General features: G+C 35.5%; 1 protein-coding gene across 6 annotated transcripts in view; it reads left to right on the forward strand.

Moving 5' to 3' along the window:
* CAMSAP2 (calmodulin regulated spectrin associated protein family member 2) overlaps positions 1–23,362 on the forward strand; it is a 91,675-nt gene extending 68,313 nt beyond the window's left edge. For 3 of the 6 annotated variants that reach the window (XM_030031859.2, XM_030031861.2, XM_030031863.2), the window contains 11 exons: positions 2,476–2,569; positions 3,645–3,738; positions 7,816–7,886; positions 8,380–8,449; positions 9,282–11,493; positions 12,581–12,717; positions 13,281–13,501; positions 14,535–14,634; positions 16,652–16,767; positions 18,462–18,580; positions 20,096–23,362. In XM_030031859.2, the coding sequence (XP_029887719.1) occupies positions 2,476–2,569; positions 3,645–3,738; positions 7,816–7,886; positions 8,380–8,449; positions 9,282–11,493; positions 12,581–12,717; positions 13,281–13,501; positions 14,535–14,634; positions 16,652–16,767; positions 18,462–18,580; positions 20,096–20,401 (3,540 nt within the window). In that variant the 3' untranslated portion in view covers positions 20,402–23,362. The remainder of the gene's footprint in view (positions 1–2,475; positions 2,570–3,644; positions 3,739–7,815; positions 7,887–8,379; positions 8,450–9,281; positions 11,494–12,580; positions 12,718–13,280; positions 13,502–14,534; positions 14,635–16,651; positions 16,768–18,461; positions 18,581–20,095) is intronic. The other 3 variants (XM_030031860.2, XM_030031862.2, XM_030031866.2) reach the window with 1 other exon arrangement.
* The last annotated feature ends 492 nt before the right edge of the window (positions 23,363–23,854 follow it).

A 23,854-nucleotide genomic window follows, 5' to 3' on the forward strand; every position in this document is an offset into this window, starting at 1 on the left:
AAGAGAAGACTTACAGACTTTGCAGCCATATGTGCCTGAATCAACCAGAAAATACTTAAATTGGACAAAGAAAAAGTTAAAATAGAAACCATTTACCAATGGTTTTACTTTCTCAGAATTTGTCCGATTTTTGTGAAAGAACTGTCAGCTATGTCATTTGCTGTATTCTTGTAACTCTGCAATCTGTTGGCTGATATTTAATAGCCCTCATTCTTCTAAAATCCTTCAGAAAAGGAATAGCATATATGTTGATATGTAAGTCTCTTTTCTACATAGTTCTGTGAAATTGAATGAGTAAACTATTTGTAAGTTTAAACTAATTTTTAAAGACTGTGCGTTTATTTAAGGAGCCCAAATGCAATTCTTAATCTGCAGCAAGGTTTTCTTGGAGACAAAGGAAGGCCTTATTGCTAACAAAGGGCTGGAAATTAGAAAAATGCTCCATGCTCTGCTAATGAGAATGTTTCATGTGTACAAAGATTGCTCTATTAATATCTACAATAGCAAAGTCTATGCTGAAGATCATCTTAAGTCACATAAAAAATGTAGAAGCTGACTCCATTCTAAAAAACAAAGTAACAGCTGTCCTTGATCAAACCAAAGGTCCACTTGGCACTGTATCCTGTTTCCTACAACAGTTTGGCAATGGCAGAAGCCAAAGCAAGTAGAGAAGACCAGGGTGAGCTGTGGGTTTTACTGTGAATACGTTTAAGAATTCTGTCCCATACCATGTAATGTTATGTACTCAACTAATATCCTTTAAGCAGACTTTCTTCCTATCTTTGTTCAAAAGAAAGGGGAAAACAAACAAACAAACAAACAAAACAAAATTGGGTAATTTTTTGCTTTTTTCCTAAATCACCTCTGATTTGTCTGTTACCACAAAACTCAGAAGAGGCGTTGCTTTCTTTTGAAACTCTTCTCTAAAGCAAATAAATTCCCACTTTCCCTGAGACTATTTTTCACTTCATTTCATTCTCAAAGAAAAATAAAAAGAGATAGTGTCTGATAGTTTAGTGTAAAAATGCTAATTTTCTCAAGTACAGAAAGTTTTACAGGACCAAATATCAAGAAAGCGTTATTTTTTAAAAAAGGTCACATGGAAATATATTTCTGGGTTTCAACACTAGTTTATAAGTTGCAAGTGCTCTTGATGTTGTTTATAAAAATTAAACCAATAAGTTTGTTAATTTATGTTTTCCCGTTTAAACTGTGTAAAATGTTAAATGAAAATAGCATAAAGTGGAGAAAATAAACCGGATATTTGAAATTATTCAGGGTTAATGACATGAAAAAAGTGACTAAGGACACTTACGTAAGTATTGTTAGCTAGACATTATTGGGTTTTCTTGCAGAAAGACTTTTTAAACAAACTGTTTTAAAAAGTTGTTTAATTACAGTTTCCCAATTTAATGCATAAGGAGGGGTTTGTATTGTTTACATTTTCAGACTTCATAAGACACAATTCTGTGCATATGGTTGAGCCAGCCCAGGCCTGGATGCTTGTTGATCTCTTCCAGGTGATATTTCTAGATACGAAGTAGCACTGACCCATGTGACTGTAGCAGCTTAGGACCCTGATCATTTGGCCTCTGAACTTTTCAGCCTCTACACTCAACAAACCTGGCCTTTTTGCACTCTTTATTATATACTCTTGCAGCAGAAACTACTGCTGCTGCTTCTGCCTGTTTTTCACCTCTATTGATTTTTTTTTTTTTGTTGCAGTTCATGTCATCAGTTGTTTCTTCCTTTTCACCCATCTTTCCCCTTGTGTTAAATCTGATGGCTCCCACACTTCTGTGTTTCATAGCTGTGTAATGGAAAAATACAGTAGGGAGGTATATCAGCAATGTATTAAGTGTGCATAAACCTTTGGAGCTAAAACTGTGTTCTAACCTGTATTGAACAAATGCTGCTGCTGGTTTTTGTTTTGCATTAAGAACTTGTAAATTTGGGTACATCTTCACAATTGTGGCAAAAAGCACATACTTGACACAAAAGCCTAAATCAGATTCAAAATTCCTACATTAAAACTAAGGGCTACCAGAGTTTTTCATGTTAAGCTCTGAAAATTTTATTGCCTAGCCTTGCAAAACTTCACTACTTTTATCGAAATGGCTAATCTGTTTGACAGGCATCTTTTTCTACCCGTCCTGTACCTCTCTGCCCTGCCTGCAAGGCATCAGGCCTGAGCATATGCTTATTATGAAACATTTCAACCTGAACGGTTAAAATCTGGTGAAGTTATGTGTATTAGATAGTTGGTGCTACAGATCAGTCTTACTGATCTCTCTAAGAAATTAGTAGAGAAGAGATTGTAAACTTGATGAAATGGAGAGGCATATCCCAAATGCCGCTTAATCTATTTTATTTGCAGGCTTGTGTTTTAATATAAATTTCTTCTTTTGGTTTTGGTTGGTTTGTTTTTTTTGTTTTGGTTTTTTGTTGGTTTTTTTTTTTTTTTTTTTTTTGTAGAGTAACTACATGGTGTTCATGGCAGAATTGTTCTGGTGGTTTGAAGTGGTGAAGCCATCATTTGTGCAACCTCGTGTTGTTGTGCATCCCCAAGGTAATTTAATTATATTAAGGATTTGGTTTAGTATGTGTGTGTACAGATTGCCATTGTGTTCACAAACACGGTGAATATTTTGGTTAACAAGATTTGGTGGTGTACAACCCCCTTAAAGAGGGAGCAAAGTACTCCTTCCTCATGTTAATCTTCATCTCATCTCATAAATCATAATTAGATTTTGTTGTCTATTACCAAAAACTCATTTAAATTGTTGTGGTACAATCACTTGCAAATTTTCCTCACCTAAGCAAGCCTAGAATCAATTTATGCCCATGCAGGGATAACAAACATAATAAGGAGCCAAGAAGAGATTTTAGCCTGAAGAGTTTGTATTGCTGAGGAGAAGATACCAAGAGAAAGGAACATAAATCTGTGGAAGGTGGACAGATAGTTAATTGTAAAATTGCATTTTGTACCTGGGTGCAAAAGCACAGTCCTCCATCAGTAAATTCTCAAATTTAAAAATCCACCTCTTGGGTAGATCTTGAGATCTGTTAATGAGTACAGAGTCATGGTAACTTAAAGATTCGTACAGTAGTGCTGTGATTGTCTCTCCGAGAGCTAGGAAGAGATTTTCATTGTGTGGCTTTTATACTTTTTTTTTTTCACTTGTATGCTTTATAGCACATACAAATCTGATTTAAATCTTCTGAATATTGCTAACCAATTTAGGATATGATCAAAATACTATTTTCTAGCTAAAAAGTCAGTTTGGGGATTCGGGGAAAAAAGTCTTTATCAGAAAAATTTCTTCCAGAAGAATAATATTTATTTTTGCTAAAAAGATTGCTTGCTTTTAATTTTGTAGCTCTTTATCAGTTTTTTTTCTTTATTATTTCTTCTCTTGCCTTTAATAATATTTGTCATTCTCCATTCCCTTAATTAGTGTCAATATGGGAGCTTTGGAGGAGGTAAAGCTGAAAGTGACTGGGTTTTAATCTAAATAATGGAACCAATGAAAATTCTTTAAATCTTTGCAAATCATTACTTCACATTATTTCAGACGCTTTTCTACTATGGATTTTAACTGAATACTAAACTATTATAACTTAAGCTTTGTTCTTCCTGGCAGTTGAACCTGCAAAAGATGCACCTTCTGCTCACAGCTTGAATGCTAACAGAAGAAATTATGTGGATGGCCCATCTGGTTCTGACTTCATAGCCAGGTAATGTCAGGGAATCATAAGTACTGTTTCACAATTTTCTCCTTTCTATTCAAAATCAAACACAGTTTTTTATTTAGTTTTGTTGCCTTTTTGCAATGCACAAGGAATGAGTTACTAAATATAATCTGTAGAATTTTGTGGAAGATCCCATAGTTCAGCTATTTCCCTCACTGCCCCATTGCATAGCAGGCAACGTGTTCATGTTTGCCACTTGGACAGTGTACTGTTGTCTTAGCAGTTTCCAAAACAACCCTTACCATTCAGCGGAAGTATGTTATATGGTCTCCTTGTCCTCTTCAGTTTCATGTGGGGCTGCTGACCAAGTCTGCTCTGAAAGAGCTATTTTTCTGGAAATCACAGCAAATTTTCAAAAAAATGTAAGAAAAGTAAACTAAGATAACAGCAAGAAAACCACTGAGTGATAGTTTTAGTATCATCTGTTACTTAAGTACCATGAAGGTCAAATATGTAAAAATAAATCCTTACGCTATGATGAACTTCCCAAGTCTTGTGAGCATCAAGAATGGAAAGCTAACTGCTTTATTAAATATGTTTTTGCATTATTTGTATTTTTTGTAAATGATGTGAAACATTATTATTACTGTTACAGATTTGGAAGCAATATAAGAACATCCTGTTTCCCTTGTGTTTTCCAATGATGTAGCTGATGATACATTTGATTGAATTCTCAGGGGAGACCTTATCACTCTCTACAACTACCTGAAAGGAGGTTGTAGCAAGGTGGGGGCCGGTCTCTTCTCACAAGTAACAAGTGATAGGACAAGAGGAAACGGCCTCAAGTTGCACCGGGGAGGTTTAGATTGGATATTAGGAAAAATTCCTTCACCAAAAGGGTTGTCAAGCATTGGAACAGGCTTCCCAGGGAAGTGGTGGAGTCCCCATCCCTGGAGGTATTACAAAGACCTGTAGATGTGGCACTTAAGGACATGGTTTGGTGGTGGACTTGGCAGTGCTAGGTTAATGGTTGGACTTGATGATCTTAAAGGTCTTTTCCAACTTGAACGATTCTATGGTAAGAGGCAGAAATTGCATGTTAGGCCTTCTTTTTAATCTTTCTTTTGACAGGGTGAAGAAAGCCTTCCAGTGATCTGATCTGAACATAGTGGATGAGGGGTAGCATTGCATTATATTTATAATTTGGGGGCAAAGGTTTATTGATTGTGTCTGAACTGACACAAAGGAGAAGGATAAAATTAGCATTTTAATCAGATGTTTGGCAAATTGTTGGTTGCCAACCTAGCTAATCCTTTTCTGTTGTTTTTGGATGGTGTTTTGGGGGGGGATAGAGGAGTGTTTGGTTGGTTTTGGGGTTTGTTGTTTGTTGTGGAGTTTTGTTTTGGTTTTTTTTAGTATTTGGGAATCTATGCCGACTTTAATCAGGGAGCAATATTTCTTGCTATCATTAAATGCTGTGATTCCAAATCTCTTTTTCCTGTGTGTATCGGAAGTGTTTCCTGTGTAGACAATGAAGTTATTTTAGAGTGAACTGAGCATACAAGCCAGGAGAACAAGAAACAGTAGTTTTGAACATATCTTTTGGAACAGGGCTTCCCAAGGCCATTTGCACCTTGCAAAGCCACTGCAAGCAGTCCAACAAAGGGCTTGTAACTATGACTGTCCTACAGAACAAAGAAAGGTTTGCAATAAAAATCACTATTTGTATGTGGCTTCCAACCTGATGTCGCCCTTTTAGAGACCTTCATGAACAAAACTTCAGTGACTTATCTTTTAGTAGTTCTACAAAGATACTAAATCATGTCAGTTACACTTAAAAACAAACTAAAGAAATAGTTCTGTGCTATACTTATTCTTGTGCTGTAGTGTTCATTGTGGAAGACTGTCTTTAAATGTAAAGAAAGTTAGTAGATGAATATTAGACAGCAAGACCAGAGAAGTCTATCTGTAGCCTCGACTGGGGGGGGGGGGGGGGAATCCCCACAGCTGAAGCCATTAACCATGTATTTATCTGTGCTCTGACAAATTCTGTCAGTAACATAGATTTATTTGGATGAAAAAGATACTATGTTTTCTCTAAATGTTTACGTTCTGTCTATGCAGATGGTTTTGGCCTCTAAACTGGAGAGGACTAACTGGAAGTTTTACAATAAGCATCTGAATTAACTTCATAAACACTTAAAAAGCCTTTATGTTTCTTAGTGCCATTACCATTCCAAATTTAACTGTCAAGTCTGTAAGTTGCCACCACCGTGTTTTATAATACTGCTAATGTTTCCTGAGACGTGTTCAGATATACACTAAAAATCATTGTGAAGCCCTTATGGGTGGCGAGTTGCATATTGTACTAGCTCATCACAACACTGTTTTAGTGTCTCTACAAGTGATGGATATGGTTTTTTGTGTTGAGTAATAGAAAGAGCCATGTCTTTCCTCATAAGCCAGTGTACTTCATCTAACTTGATGATACTTCACTGCATTGTAGGACAAAGGAGGGACCTAAGAAGCTATTTCAGGTGGTAGGAATCTAATGCCCAGGCTGCAGGTTCTCTGGCAGAACAGACCTGACTGCAGGATGTTGTGGTCCTGGCCTTCCTCCTTGTCCCAACTGCACGTGCCTGCCCATTGAGTGTTTGACATTGTCATTTTAGTGCACAAAGACAGAAAAAACTAACCTAGTTGGAAAAAATGAATGTTTTTCTGTTGGCTTAGCTTGTTGAAATGACTCAGAGGATCGGATGGAGAGCCAGATCCAGCGCAGAGGAGGGAGTGGGACTGTGGCGACGAGCACTTATGATGTCTGTGGTTGCCATGGAACCACAGTCACGGTGCCAAAATCAGTCTTTTCTTGAGGGAAAATGAAGTATATAGATTTTCTTTGTGGTAGCAAATTTTCACAGGCTGCTGGATGAAATTTTGAAAGCATGCTTTTCTTTTAAGATAACTTATAGACATTATATCTATGATTTTTAAACTTTCATAGAAATCTCAAATGCCACTTAAAACAGGTATGTAGCTAGTGTGTAGTGTTATTAACACAAAAAATCAGGAATTTATGAGAACCTATTTTGAATAGTATATATTTATGAAAGATGCTTTTGTAGATTGTAAAACAAGAATATTTTTCTTAAATTGATGTGAATATCCTACCCACAAATATAATTTAGAAACATTTCTAAAGCATACTGTATATAAACTATAATAGCACTAAACAAATATTTTGAAAATTACTGAATAAGAAAGAAGAGAGTTTGGGAGTGTGCTCTTCAACTCAGTGAACAAAATTCAAAGCATGAAAAGATTTAATCCAATGTGGTTTTTAAGTCTGGCTTCTTTATAAGCGTTTTACATAAAAATGCATGTGTCTGTGCATGTGTCTTTGTTCTGATCCTGAAGAAGCACCTTGATCAAAACACTGTATTATGTTAATCCTCTTCTGGGTTAACGTAGCCAGTCTATTACAGACCTTCTCTATGAACCAGAAAAAGTATCTGTTGTAAGTAGAAACAGAGGAAATCTTTGACATTACTGTTCCAGTAGTGAATATATTTTTTTGTGTTTATAAAGTCATGTCTATCAAAATCTCCTTTATCCACTTCTAGTGCATATTGCAGTCCAGACACAAAGTAGGAGTTTCAGACTAAGCAACTGGAAAGAGAGATGCATGAAAAGTATGTGATAGTAGCTGCGGTCACTCAGTTCTGAGGCCAGTAGGAACTGCCTCATTTTGTTCATGTTTATGTTTGGGTTTTTTGCTAAAATCAAACTTAAAAAATGAGAACCTTCTAATAATGGTATTTACGTGAACTAAATCGGGAGACGAGTATGTTAACAAAACTAATGCCGCTCTGTGGCCTTTTGTGTAGAAGAAATACCTTTTTGATATTTTGGTCTATTGAATTAGGTCCAGTTAAAGGCAATAACACTGTTCTCTTTTTAGTTAATAAATTAATATTTCAATAAGAGAATTACACCTCATTTTCTTCCCTGTCACAAAAAATCAACCTGTTTTTGTGTTGGCCCAGGACGTGAAGTCTGGTTGCCCTTTTGTAATGTGGCTTTTGATGTATTACTTCTAAGTTAATGTCTCTTGCTTTATAGATTGGAAAGTCCAACTTATACACCATCTCACCAACTGCATACACCCCAGCAGTCTTATTCATCTGTTCCAGGTAACAATTTACAAATGAGTGGAAGAGGCAATGAGACAAGGTGCCATCTTCTGAGTAAATTGCTATCTTGCTTGTATTTATTCAAATACTATTTATGCAGGAATTACTGGGAGACCTTTCATGAAAGACTAATGAATGAGTTCTGTGATTTATAAAATGTACAAATGGGAAGTTTGTACCTTTTGTGTCTATTTTTTTAATTTGACTTCTGTTTTGATTATGTGGAATATGGCTTACAACAAGTATTTGTAGTATATTTTAGTAGTGCTTGTAGTATATTTTACTGAGTAGTAAATTCTTCGAGGGATGATGGGTATAATACATATTCAGGATTAAATTGACTCAGTTGCTCTACTTGTATTCTCAATATAAAACCACTTTTTTTTGCCATTGCAGTGTTATAAGTACTGAAGCAAACTAATTTGTTAAAGCAACAGAAGGTGATTTTAAAAATCATAACAGTTACCTTGGGTTATATTTTAATTTCACTTAGGAGTCATCAGGCGGTCTACATCAATGTCTTATGTAGATGGGTATGTAGGGACATGGCCCAAAGAAAAAAGGTAAGTAGGCTTACCGTATGAGTTGGTTAAAAAAATTATTTATCGGTCATAAATAGTAATAAATGCTCCATTGTAGTTTGGATTTTCAGAATCCTGTAATAAGAGTTCTTGTAAGCAACTTGCAAGAGTAGAAAGAGAAAACTGTATCATGGATTAAGAACTCGGTAATAGGAAACAAACTTCAGAAATAAATCATCTATTTTTTACATTGAAATGAGGTATATGTGAGAGATTTGAATAGTTGGTATTAAATATGTTCACATTTACTCATTGCAATCAACTAAAAGTGGTAAGAGTAACATAGCTAATGAGCTCAGTAGTATTTAAACTTGTATTACTTTGTGGATAGTAAGAACAATCAGGCTGAATGTTTTGTTTTTCAGTTAGACCGGTCATAAACTCTTAATCTGTAAGGTGTAAATTAAAGTTAAAATGGTAAAGAGTTATAGTGGTGGGTTATTCAGTAAGTAAAAATTGTGTCTCTCTTCACACCTTCCTTCTGATCTACTATGGCAATTGCTATGTTCCTAAAATGCCTATAATTTATTCCAAAGTAATAAAAAGCATTGGCTATCTGTGAAGAAAATGTTGTTACATTATTTTTTATTGTGCATATTTATTTATTACATTTATATCTATTTATTAAATATATAAATATATGTATTTGTATTATATTATATTGTATTGTATTATATTGTATTTGAAGCTAGGCAAAATGCAGTACACCTAACAGTGCCTTTAATACTACAATCTTAAAATAATTTTAAAACTGAATGTGAACACTTCATTTCTATTAATCATGAGTTGTTTCCTTTATTCTAATTTCTATTAGGTCATCATTACATGGAGTTTCATTTGACATTTCTTTTGACAAAGAAAAAAGTATTCCAGTAACTACTCCAAACAGAGGAATGACTAGATCTGTGAGCAATGAAGGCCTTACACTAAACATCAACCGCATGCCGAAACATATTAGAAAAAATCTGTCCTTCAAACCAGTAAATGGAGAAGAGGAAAATCAAGATATTGAAGAGGAAAAGGATGTGATAGCTCATAAAGACACAAAGGCCAATCAGTCTCTCAACACAAATCAAAAAAATGCCAATGAGAGCAGCTGCCACAGGTTCCCAAATGGAGCTTTGCAAAACAGGGCAGTTCTGGATGATTTTGGCAATCAGATTGAGACACCAAGCATTGAAGAGGCTTTGCAGATAATTCATGACACTGAAAAATCTTCCAGAGTTATCCAACCAGGCCAAATTACAAACGGGTTCTTTCTTCACAATCAGGAAATGAGCATCTTGAATTCAAACATTAAACCAAATCAGTCTACCCCTGATATAATTACAGACACAAAAGGTGCTCTGAGTCCTGTGACTGACAATACAGAAGTAGATACTGGAATACATGTCCCTTCAGAAGATATTCCAGAGACGATGGATGAGGATTCTTCTTTGAGAGATTATACTGTAAGCATGGACTCTGATATGGAAGAACCATCTAAATTTCTCCAGGATTATGACATGCGAGCTAGCAATCACAGAGATCAATTAAGTCCCTGTCCCAGCTCAGTAAGTACTAAATCACAGGCAGGCAGCAGTGCTTCTTCAAGTTCAGGGGTTAAAATGACTAGCTTTGCAGAGCAGAAATTCAGGAAGTTGAATCACACAGATAGTAGAAGCAGTGGGAGCAGTTCTCAGAAAACCACACCAGAAGGTTCTGAGCTGAACATCCCTCATGTGGTTGCTTGGACTCATATTCCTGAGGAAGCATCTGTTCCTCAAGGAAGAGACACTACACAGTTACTGGCTTCCGAAATGGTACATCTTAGGATGAAACTAGAGGAAAAGAGGCGAGCCATTGAAGCACAGAAGAAGAAAGTTGAAGCTGCATTCACAAAGCAGCGGCAGAAAATGGGAAGAACAGCATTTCTTAATGTTGTGAAAAAGAAAGGTGATGGAGTATCACCTCTCCGAGAAGAAGCAGCAGGGGCTGAAGATGAGAAGGTATTCACTGACAGTAATCAGTTGAAAGAAAAAGAAACTCAAAAATCAGATGAACAAACTAGTAAGACTTCAGAATTAATAAAAGAAAACCCTGAAAATTCTCATAGCAAATGGTTAAAATCTCCTGCTACTCCTATGGATGCTGAGAAGCAGTGGAATTTAGCAAGCCCCTCAGAAGAAAATTTTAATGAAGGAGATATCTTAGAATATACAAAATCTATTGAAAAACTAAACTCTTCCCTACACTTTCTACAACAAGAAATGCAACGTCTATCCCTTCAACAGGAGATGTTGATGCAGATGAGAGAGCACCAGGCTTGGGTTATTTCTCCTCCTCAGCCTTCTCCTCAGAAGCAGATTCGGGACTTTAAGTCTTCATCAAGGCAAATGGGAACTCCGTCTCCCGTTGCACCTTTCTCACAGGAATCTCCTCGCTCTACACATCAATCTCCACAGTCTTCCAACAGGAAGAATGCCTCTTTTCACGTTAAAATGCAAAGGACTCCTAGGCCAAATGAACTGAAAATAACACCTCTAAATCGTACCTTGACTGCCCCACGGTCTGTGGATAGTCTTCCCCGTTTGAGGAGGTTTTCTCCAAGTCAGGTTCCCATTCAGACTAGATCATTTGTTTGCTTTGGAGATGATGGTGATCACATAGGTGAACCTCAGTTAAGGGGAAATCTTTTGAAGGAAGTCAAGCCTACAGAAGAGGTAGCAAAAGAAGAAGGACCAAAATTGCTGAAACAGTGTGAACAGAAGTTGGAGGAAAAGGAGATTAAGCCTATTGAATCTAATGTTTCTGAAGTATTAGCTCAGCCTATTACAGAAACTGTCTGCGTCACCCCAAATGAAGATCAGCTAAGCCAACCAATTTTGCCAACACCAGCTCCCAAAACAGCTAACTTAATTGAAGTTTCCTTATCAGATTTGAAGCCACCAGAAAAAAATGAAGTATCTGTTGAGAAATATGAAGGTGAGAGTGATAGAGAACAATTTGAGGATGACCAGAAAGTGTGTTGTGGATTCTTTTTTAAGGTAAGAGAACTAGTGGATGAGTATGTCTGCTATTAAGCTTCCTTTGAAAGGGAACTTCTTACTTCAGATATGGATTTCAGTGATGACTTTCCATTGAAGTCAAAGCAGATGGTTCTGCAACTCTAAATGTACAAGCATATCTTTTGCACTTGATGATTAATTTGGCATCTTAAGAGTGGTGAGATTCAACCATACTGTGGTTCTGAGCATGCCAGAGGATCCCTTTCCATTCATAGGTATGGGAGAGTGCTTGGAGTTTTGGGTGAGGAAGATGCATGCTGAATGTAGATTTATTTTTAACATAAGCTGTGGTGACCTTAATTAAACATGCTCACATCTCACCCTTACTTCCCCATCCCACCCCTGAATTTAACTAAAAGTTTTTGAAGTACCTAAGAGCCTGCATTTTCTAAAATGTTGAATGTCTCTGAGTTGCACTTCGGAGAAGGTGCTAAGGAATTATAGTCTTCCAAGACTCCCTTTTGAAGTTGGTATTTCAGAGCACTCCCTGTTGTCTTATTAATGAGTTATATTCAGAGAGGCTTTTAACTATAATGTGCATTGTAAGAGAGCAATCTAGATACTGAAAGCCATCAAGATTTTTAATTTCCATCTTAGAATACCCCAAAATCTTGTATCACATATCTGAGATGTACCTTGCTTGTCTGGAAGCATTTCTCAGTTCTAACAAAACATCTGGCTTGATCAGAAGTTATGCTGCATAGTTATTGCTTTTTGTGCTAAATTACCATCATCTCCATACACATGGAATCTTCCAAAGCTGAATACAGAAGTTTATGCAGTGTGGGATCTGACTCTAAACTAAAATATTTCACTTAGCAAGTTTACTTATATCAGTGTTGAATTTTATGTTTGACTTAAGAAGGAAAAATTCCGTTATGAAAGTTTTTAGTAGTCTTAAGAAAAACCTTTTACAATAAACTTATTTCAAATACTGTAAAAGCATGTTAGGATATTGCAACCCAGTGTACAGAATTAATTGTCTAATGACTTGGCAAAATCAGTTGCTGAATTTAGAGATCCTAATATTTTTGGGTCCTTTTCCTTCAAATGCTGTTGCTGCTAGGATGATCAAAAGGCAGAAAATGATATGGCAATGAAACGAGCAGCATTATTGGAGAAGCGTTTGAGAAGGGAAAGAGAGACTCTGCTTCGAAAGCAGCAGCTGGAAGCAGAACTAGAACATAAGAAAGAAGAGACAAGGTAAAACTACATGTCCCAATCCAAATGATCAGTAACAGTGAATGTAAAAATGTCTGGTTTAGTTAAAAGTGTAACTTCCATATCAAAAAGTTGTATTTTAATATCTAAGATATTTAATCCCAGAGCCAGATGTGCTGAGGAGCCCAGCTGAAGACACATGCCAGCTGGTCCTGCAAAATAAGCAGGTGTCATCAGTCTGTAGCTCAGACTCAACATATGAGCCCTGCTGGCCTGAGTGAAGCTCCTCAGAGCACTAGCCCACCCTGCACTTTATATTCTGACAGAGAGGGTATCACTTTGGGCTTCCTTCTGCACAAAGACACAATGCTCGCTCAGTTACAGCAGTCAAGCTAATAAACATGGTTTTAATTTACTAGTAACAGTATCCCAAAAAGTTTAAACTGTCTGAAAATTGTAAAAAAAAATCAAGTTCCTCTTACTGATGTCTGAGAACTCTAAAGTTCCAAAGATCTGATGCCTGTGTTGTCCTCACTGTGCTAGCTAAAACTGTTAACTTGGAAAGTTTCTACTGAATGTATTTGATTTTTTATTTTTATTTTTAGACGCAAAACAGAAGAGGAACGTCAGAAGAAGGAGGATGAACGAGCACGGCGAGAATTTATTAAGCAGGAATATATGAGAAGGAAACAGCTAAAGCTTATGGAAGAAATGGATACTGTCATAAAGCCACGTTCCCTCTCAATCAAACAAAAAAAGCCACGTCCAAAATCTATTCATAGAGATCATATTGAATCACCTAAGACACCAATCAAAGGTCCACCAGGTAACAGATGTTCATGTGGAAAAAAGAGTCTGTTCATACTAAAACACCAGCTTGTTTTTTGGTACTAACAGCACATTAGTGTCTTGTGTTAAATTAAAGCTGCCCGTGACCAAACTGGAAAGCAAAATTTGCCAATAGAAATGAAAAGATGAATGTGACTTACCTGCTATGCATGCATGCATATATCAACAAACAAAAAGGTTAACTGTATGAAAACCCAGTGGAACCACCAACGTGTGTTGCAAGTTTCATACACGCCCATGTATTCTTCACTAATCTCTTCTTGCATCTGTAGAGCTAAGAATGAATAAGTTGGGAGATAAGAGATTGATAAATAAAATGGTGATTATAAGGTAGGAGTAGTTAAACTCCCGCTTAATATAGACAAAATTAAAATTAATAAGTTACTTTGCTATTTCATGGTTTTTTCTATTTTGCTCACTTACCTACTGCATGCATAGCTATGAACATAGCAACACTAATCACGTGGAACAATTTAGTATTCTTTTAGATATCACATAACTGCAGCAATGATTGGAAGATGTATTGCCATTTTACAATTAGAAAAAAGTAACCAGACTGCTCAGTGATCCTTTTTGTTACAGCATCTTATAGCCTTGTTATTCTGCTGCATTTTCTCTAGCTGCTTCCTTCCATCTTCCAGTGTAATTTAAAGTATTCCCTTAACGCCTTCCAAGAAACCATCCCAAGCTTTAAATTAAGTCTCTTAAGCTCTCTTTCATGAGGACTTATTAACCTTGATTGCATTCTTTGATTTGCATAGTGCCAATGTTCCCATGTCCATGCTTCACCTTAATGCTTAGTCTGAGACTATCCCAGGTAGCTGCAAATGGCTAGGTGTCAGCAAGCTTTTAGATGAAGTGCACCACATATGCATGCAGGTATATTATGTATGGGTGTAAGAGTCTCATATATAAAAGCTCTTACTGACTTTCTGATGCTGGTGTTGGGTCTAATGAACAGACTCTACTACTTGCATAGGTTTATAAGCCTTAACTTTGTTTTTATCCAGGTTCACAGCTTTATCGTGTTTTTTCAGTATCTAGTCTTTCATTGGCATCGCTGAATACAGGGGACAATGAGAGTGTGCAGTCAGGCAAGAGAACACCAAGGTAAAGCTAAAATAACCATTTCATTTAATAAAATTTAATAATCAGCTATGTAAAACTAGCATGAACTTTAAAGAGGCCATGTATATATTGTGTACTCCAAGAATGGGTAAGTTTTCCTGATTGGAGACATTGATAGTTTCCACTGTCAGGCATTAGGGAACCAAGCCATGATCATTTGTTTCACAAATTTTACCAAGTAAACCAGCTGGGCAGCTGTAAATGAGGTAAAAACAAAATGCTATTCACACAGCCTCTTTAATTTACCTGCTTGTATTTAAGTCTCAACTTGTGGGTATTTTATTGAACTTGTGTGCTACATGCAGCTACATAGCTTCTTTTCTTGTTTTAACATAGAAGCTTATTTTCTGGGTTTTTTTCCCCTTAGCAGTTGTACAGGGAAGTATTAAATGTTCGGTAGGACTTCGGCCTTCTCCAAACACCAGAATTTATTTTGCATTAAAAATCACCTGAAAATGAAATAAAAAGAGATAGAAATATCAGAAGAGTCTTAATTTTATATACAAAATCTATATTCTAATTCAGAGGATAGTTACTATTCCTGTGTAACTACTTAATTATATTCAGAGAAATACTTTTTTTTTATATAGAAAAGGAATAGGGAAGAAAGGCAAACTAGGAAAAGGGGGTTTGATAAGGAGTACTACATGTTATAATATCACATGTCATGTTTGCATGGCCACTATGCATTACTCATCAACTCTGACATACCTGCAGCTGGTTTCAGTTGACTTTTCAATTTCCTTGATGTCTTGAGAACTGACTTTCTGGTTATTACATAAGAAACTTTAATAACATGATCCAAGTATCCTACCATCTCTTGTCATGTCTCAAAAATGATCAGTTTTAATGGAGAGAGGGACTTCTTCCAGCTATATTAGCTATTAGAAAAGGCTTGATGCAGCTTATCTACACAGACTTTGCAGGAGATGACACCTATCTATGTAGTTTTAGCTGTACCATGCTGTACTATGCTGTACATCTTCCTCTGGCTTTGGATTTGATTTAGGGGGTTGAGACTTTTAAAATATGATAAAATTCAGTACAAACTGCTGAAAATAGGAGTTGAAAGAATTTTCAGTATCCTTCCAGACCCATACTTTCACCTTTTCCTCACATCAGAATTGTCTTTTGATGATCACACTGAGTGAATTTCAGTGATAACTGTGAGCTCTCCTTCGTGCAGGTGTAGGATTTATTATAAATAGAATTTTCATCTATTGCTGATTTTACTGGAAGTTAGCATGCAGATAAATGTTATTATAATACCACCTTTTTCCTTATTCTGTGCTAGCAGTGCCTTTCTTCTCACTTAGAAAAGCTTTCATTCCAAGCTGAAAATCTGACTGGCTTTTGCAGTAGCCACAACCAAAAAAGTTTAAATATCTTGTAATAATTTAAGAAAACATGACAATCTTGCTTAGACCTTTAAATGCAAAACTATTCATGTTTTGAGTGCACACACAGCCTGAGGAATTACAGCATCAGAAGTTACTGCTTGTGAAAACAAAAATTAGAAAGGAAATTGTTTTGCTGTCTTAAATAGAGCAGTTCTTGCTGCCGGTTGTTGTACTGATAAGTGTAAATGAACTAAAGTCTTACTTCACATTCATCATTCTATCAAGAACTGGTTTGTTTGCTACATGACATAACATTGTTTTGCTAGTACCAATGTAAAAGTAACTTGAATTCTCACTTAGTAATAATATTCCACAGCCTAGAATATCTGTTAGGTTTCTGTCCCTCAGATGTAGCCCAAAATTTTACTAACATCCACCTCGCCTAAATGCCAACTTCTTGCATCACTCAAAATACTTTATACAGAACATAAACTCAGTTATCCATTAATTTTTTCTGTAAATATTGTGCATTTAGGTTTATACTCTACAATTCAAACCATTGTGTTCTACCTTAATACAGTTTGCCTTCCTTTCATATTAGAAGGCTTCTCTGCTGAACATTGTAACTTTTTTTAATAGAATTTAAAATCAATATTTAGGTCTGAGTCTGTGGAAGGATTCTTATCTCCAAGTCGCTGTGGTAGTCGTAATGGAGAAAAAGATTGGGAAAACGCATCTACAACTTCTTCAGTCGCCTCTGCTACAGAATACACAGGTCAGTCACAACAATATTCAGAGAAGTACCTGGCTATTAGTGGTTCTATGCATGAAAAGTTTTCAATTATCTTTATTTGGTTTCCTAAAACTTGACTGAGGACGCTTTCATAGAAATGTTACTTTCACCTCCTTTAAAATAGATGATAATAATACATGGTTAAAATTTCAAATCCAAAATAGAAGTACTGATTCAGTAGCATTTGTGATAACTGGAATAAACTGCAGTTAGGCTCAGAACAGCAGATGGGCTCATAGATGACTGCACTTCAGTAGTCTCTCTAGCAAGACAAGAAGAGTTGAAATCTAAGCTCAATTTAGAATAGAATTCCAAAAAGCAAAAACCAAATTGCAACAGGAAAAAAACTGCTTAGTAATGTGAATTTAAATATTCTGTACCCTTTGCTTCCAAACAGATCCTTTGTTGTTTATTAAAAACTTTACAATCTGACTTCTAATTCTTTATTATATTATGAATCAAATAATAATGGTATCTTCATCCCTTTTCTCCAAATACATAGCACGTGATATTGCAAAGACCTTACATCGTGAGGATTATAAAAGCTCCATTTTTGTTCACCTAGTATCGCTCTGTTCTGTAAAGAGTAAAATAATGTTAGTTATTTTCAATAAACTCCTATGGACATCAGTTTTGATTGATGGGCCTGCATAGCTCTGTCTGTGCTGGCAAATGTTTGTTTTGAAAATAATCTTATCTCCTTTCCACTGAAATTACTACAGTCCAGAAAGGCAAAGTGTTCATTCTGAAAATCAGAAAGTACTTACCTGTTTTTAAATCATGAAACTTCAGTCAGTTTCTGTCAGTTTGTGCCCTATGCATGTCAAATTGAATTACACGAGGGATAGCAAGACTTTTCCTGGGTGGTCTTGCTGAGGTTTCTCATGAAGATCCATAGTGCTGAAGATCATCATTTAATTATTATTATTATATAGAGCTTATTTTTAAATGAAGGAATATACAGTTTCTAGGAATTGAACAGAAGACTTGTTTCACATGTTTTAATATCTTCACTTTGTCAGATTTCATACAGCTTTTTTGTGTTGATTCTAGGCTTTTTTCCCCCAAAGTGTAGGCTAACTGAGATTTAATTTTAAATTTAATTGGTAATTGCTTATATATTATGTGCCTTTCTGAGAGTCGGAATTGGTACCTACATGGGTTTTGGGGTTTTTTTCCGAATAGTTAAGTGTCAGGCCAGATCTTTTATCCCTGGTTTTAGGTAAAACATTTCTGGATTTCCAAGGTGGACAAGCTACAGTTAGTCTGAGCACTGTATCAGCTTCATTGTTACACCTTTCACCCTTGAAATCACAGGTGTAGATGAAGAAAAAGAATGGATTTGCTCCCTCCTGAACGACTGAAGTTTTAGTTAGAAAATGCAAAATTTTTTCCTGTTCATAGAAAAGGTCTTCTGAGAGAAAAATATATTTACCAAGACTGCCAATAATAATGATTTAATAATGAAAGACACATTTGTAAGCAAATTCAGTAACAGATGAAAGAATGACATTTTACTTGTGAAATTTGTGGTCATTAGCCTAATTCTATTTGACTCCTGGATTTGTATTTTTATGCATGCAAAAGTTCCATACCAGAAGTGCTTCACAGCATTTAAAGTAACTCTTTGTTGGCTTATTGATTAACTTAGCTGATTTGTCATTCCTCCTCCATAGGACCAAAGCTCTTCAAAGAACCCAGTGCTAAATCTAATAAGTATATAATTCAGAATGCGCTGGCACATTGCTGCTTGGCTGGAAAAGTAAATGAAGGTCAAAAGAAAAAGATACTGGAGGTAAGGGTATTTTTTCCCTAAAAGCATAAACGTTTAAGTCAAACCCCAGTCAGGCATTAGGAAGACACTCAAGTATAAATGCAAATATCAAAAGGAATCTTCTGAGGTTATGCCAGCTCTTAGTGAAAGGCTTGAGTAACTTCTGTGACTTGGTTCCTGTGTAGACAGAAAGGTTCCCTAGTACTGTAGAAACAATAGCTGTCACATTGTACATACAGCACAGGAAGCTGAATTAATTGACATGTTAATTAATAGTTACTGCTTGTTTAATGTGGCAGCTTCACTATGTAGACTTTTATAATTTGCTCACAACTTGTTTTCCCTAACCTGAAAAATAGCCATCTTATACATACAGATCTTTGGACTGGGACCTTTAGAACTAAAGCACAGCGCTGTCATGAACAGAAAGAACTGAAATATATCCCTCCTAGGCTTTTCTCCAGCTTCCAAGCAGTAGCACAAATTGAGGACTTTGTACTACAGAAAGGTGCCTTCCAGCCTTTTCTCTTACGCTAGTATGCACCTTTCTGAAGGTGCACAAAATCATAAGGGTGAGACCTCGGGGTCCGGTGTGTCTCCATGCAAAAGGAATAACACTGAGCCTGAGGGTTGAGAGTAATGGGACTGTTCCTTTTACCAACTGACAAATTTGACAGATTAAATAGATCAAAGAACACAGATACTTGGAATCTGGATTTAATTCCTTTTCCGGAATAAATTTCACAACAGTATTTCTTGCCCTTTCTTCTCTTCATAATTCTTCTGCATTCATGTTTAGATGCTGTTTTCTCTGTCTTCCCAGCTACTTTTTGGAAATAATGACTGAGAAATCAAGACAGCCTTTTTCAGTTCAAGTAAATGCAAACATAATAACCCCCAGAAATCCCAGGAGAGAACTGCTGTAAAAAGGTCATGCTTAACTCTAGGATGCAGCATAGGTCACTTAGTAGAAGTTGTATGTGTTCGGGGCACATGTCCTGTAGAAGTTGTGTTGGGTGCAATAGGAATCTGAAGATTTCAGCTAATAAAGAACCTTTGCTTAATACATGTAACTGACTTTATGGTTTGACCAAACTTGAATGGATTTAGGGATGCCTGAAACCTCATTTCAGCACTGGAGGATCTTTCAGGCACATCTAGACATATCTAAACTTCCTGTTCCCAAGCTTGCAACTATTAGACCTGCTTGATGAAATGGATCAAAGAATTTTTATTTGGTCTACAAAAAAATCTGTTAGGATATCTGTTCTTGAGTTACAACTGAACAAGTATAGCTGAAATTGTCTAAATAAATAAGGTTTTTCTTGAGAAGGATAGCTACCTTATCATAATTCAGATAGGTGAAGTTTAGCAAATTCTAAAGATTGAAAATAAGGTTTTTTAGTGGACAGACTTAGACATACGTTTCAGCTCTGGTAGAAAACAAATTCAAAATGACAATCCAATTATTTTGAATGTTTTCTAACTACAATGCAAACTTCATATTGTGAATCTTTTTCTTTCTTTCTTTTAAAGGAAATGGAAAAATCTGATGCCAATAATTTCTTAATCTTGTTCCGGGATTCAGGCTGCCAGTTCAGATCTCTGTATACATACTGCCCTGATACTGAAGAAATCAATAAATTAACGGGAATAGGTCCCAAATCTATCACAAAGAAAATGATAGAGGGACTGTATAAATACAACTCTGATAGGAAGCAATTTAGCCACATACCTGCTAAAACTTTGTCTGCCAGTGTTGATGCAATTACCATTCACAGCCATTTGTGGCAAACCAAGAGACCAGTAACTCCTAAGAAACTTTTACCCACCAAGGCATAGTAGACGGGAAAAAATTTGCTTCAGAGAATTATGATAAACTTGCACTTCATCTTTACTGCCTATAGATTTCTAGTTGCCAACAAGACTCTTAGAACTTAAAACTGGACACCAAGTTCTATTACCATGTCCAACTGGAATGTAAACACAGTGTTTAGGAGTGCAGAAGATTATCGCTTAGGGGAATAATTATGAGTGATTACAAAATGTCTGACTTGTGTGGAGATTTGTATGTGCTAATACAATATATAGAGTATATTTGCTCTGTATCTTTATTAGATACACTGAAGCACTGAATGTTCCTCTTTAGTGACTCGAACTACATTTTTTTTTTTTACATCTGTTGCCTTATATGTTTGTATCTGTGCTTGTCCTGAAGTATTTTTCTTTCACTAAAGAAACACTTCTCAATATTCTCAATATCATTGAACTTTGCATACTGACTTACAGTAAAGGCTAAATGATAAGTTGTATGTCGCTGAAGAACAGCTGAATGGGTCTGTTCTGCAAGATCCTTATTGTGTGCTGTAACAAAATGAAGATTCATTCCCTTGAGTATTTATAGTTCTTTTTCAATTAAATAATACTGATTTGCTTATAGACTAAACAGTAAAGGAAGAACCTTTGAACTGCTTGAAGATTCCTTCAAATGAATTATTTAACAACTCAGGGTATAGTTAGATGATGCAATTATTCCTGTTTCAGTAAGTTACTATTTGAGATGTAATGACTGACCATGTGCATGTTCATACCATTAAAATGCAAAGTAAAAGGATTTAGTAGACCTTTAAAACAGTTTAAGCAAATGTGCATTATTTTGCATTGTTCCAGATGAAGAGCGAGCACACAGTCAGGTACTGCTTCTCCAAGGAAGGAATAGGAACTTGTGACACATTCAGAACTAGATCCCTGATGTTTGCCTGACAGAACACTAAAAATATTCAGAAGAATCACAGAATTCACTAAGTCATAGATCTTTCAGAAGCCGTGTATCTAATTCCCATTGATTTTAAGATCCAGGCCAATGTCTGTTCTTCCTGCCTTCAGATCTGCCAGCTCAGACTTACATCAATTTCTAGGGAATAGACATCTGTAAGAATTTTCAGTGTGTCTTAATAAATCATTTTCTTGACATGATCTAATAGATGTCTTACGACACTTAGCAATTTTAAATACATACGGTAAAAAAGCCTAAATGACATTTCAATAAATTCATAATATGACCATTTACAAAAACAAACCCTAGGCATATTTCAGTATTATTTATAAAGGGCTGCATTTTATTTCAAAACAGTGTTTGATTATTTTATAGATTACTATTCTGTTTCAGTGTTTGTTTCGCTTACAATTTGCTTTTAACATAGCACTGTTCTGAAAAAAAAGAAACTACAAACTTGAAACCTCCCCTAAATCTGTGGCTATTTTGATAATGTACACCAGAGGATTTGTTGGGGGAAAAAATCTCATTCTCAGGAAAAGACTTGAATGATTTGTGATTCTGTTCTGTTTCAGTGTTGTGACAACTACATTAACATAAGACAGTATTGTGCTATAAGTATGTAGTCCATTCTGTTTCATGAGGAGACTAAAACTATGTTCATATTTCTCTCACTAAACTGCTTTGAGAGAAACCATGCCTCACTACTATGATGTGCTCATTTACTTACATAAAAGATGCACAGGAATGAGATGTCATTAAGCAGTTTAGAACAGTACTTTTTTTAAATTATTATAAGGCCTTAGGCATCAATGCATCTGGGTTAAACATTTTCTCAAAAATGCTGTCAGTTTTACTGTAATTTATGTTCTTATATTTATGTATATTTGTTAAAACTGTAAAAAAAGAAAAACACTTTAAAATACATGTTTAATATGTATGTGGCTCAAAACTATTTGTGGTTGGCTGATTCCTACTGTTTGCATGTATATCACCAGGATATGTAACTCTTATTTCAAGTATATACATATTGTGTATATAGGATATAAATAATATTAAAAAGGGGGAAAGAGGGTTTGCACATTCTGCCTGTTAGACAGTTCCTACAAATACCATTGAAGGAACATCTTGAATAACAATATGAAACTGTGTATAATATACAGTGATTTGAGAAACCAGGAGGTTGAAATTAACTGATAAACATATGGTGAATATCTTCAAAAGAAGTTTTATCATGGGAGGCTTTTTATTTCTAAAATCTGTACTATGATTTAACTGAGGATTTGCAACACCACAAAGACACACGCATCAATCTAATCAAAGTGAGCTTAAATACATGACAGGAATTCTTTGAGTTATTTTAAATATATCTGAATGTATTACAAAATTTACATTTGTCAACAGGTTACAGATTTGTGCAATGTCTAATAGTAGAATGTGAATAATGCAGTTGAAAATTTCATTGCTCGCAGTATAAAGTTTTACTTAATACAGGAAAAGTAAAGCTAGATACACTTTTCCTTTTTAAGCCTGCAAATTTTCTAATTACAGTGGATCTTTGGTTGGGATCATGTTTAAAAAAAAAAAAGAAAATTTAAAAAAAAAAGAAAAGAAAGCTTCCCATAAAGGCCAGTATTTATCACTGACCTTTTCAGAACACACTGGTGCTTTCATCAGGGGTATTATTATTGTTGCTATAACTGAATTGCCAAACTCTCGTCTTAGTTTTTTGGAGCAAAATTTCATATTCTAACAGTCATCATAGCTACTGATTATTTTTTTTTAATGTTAGTATGACTGTTAGTTTTTATTATTTGGCTGTTTAAAGCCAAATTCAGCTATTTAATTATGATTTAATGGGCACTGTTGAAAAATGTACAGTGTATTGTGTGCTTACTTGTCCACTTCTATGGAGCATAGCTTCCATATTTTTTCAAATGCTGTGCTGTAAAATATTGTCATTGCTACTTATGTGGTACAGTGTAGTTTTTTCCTTTCATTTAAATAAAAGCATGGCACCAAAAGTACATTTTTTTTGTTTTCTTGCTTACAGCTAAATATAAACTGAAACTGTAAAAAGTTCACATTAATGTTTAAATCTTGTTTCTTCTCATATTTCAGCAAAGTAGAAATTGTAGGAAGTATGCACCATTTTTCTTTCTCCTTTTGTTCCCTATTGTTTGTCTTTCACATATAATTTAACTTACTGATGTTATCAGAGGGAGGCTGTTGAAGAATTAGGCTTCTCATTTCATTCTTGAGGGCAACATGGTGTTTGTGCTCTCCTTAGAAGTAAGTTTCACAATTGCAGGTCAACTGATAAACTCCTGTACTCTGGTTAGCTTCCATTGTTCCAAAACCACAGAAACTTACCGATCAGTTTAATTGGTTTGCTTCATATGGGAAGGTTTTCAAGATGAACTGAAGTCTTATCTTCATCAAGACAACTAATAAAGAACATGACTTGTAGTGAAGTAACTTGTACTTGTTAGTGGTGCAATCTTAAACAGAAATAGTAT

This window comes from Aquila chrysaetos, chromosome 12 (genome assembly GCF_900496995.4).
Source record: "Aquila chrysaetos chrysaetos chromosome 12, bAquChr1.4, whole genome shotgun sequence".
Taxonomy (NCBI): Eukaryota; Metazoa; Chordata; class Aves; order Accipitriformes; family Accipitridae; genus Aquila; species Aquila chrysaetos.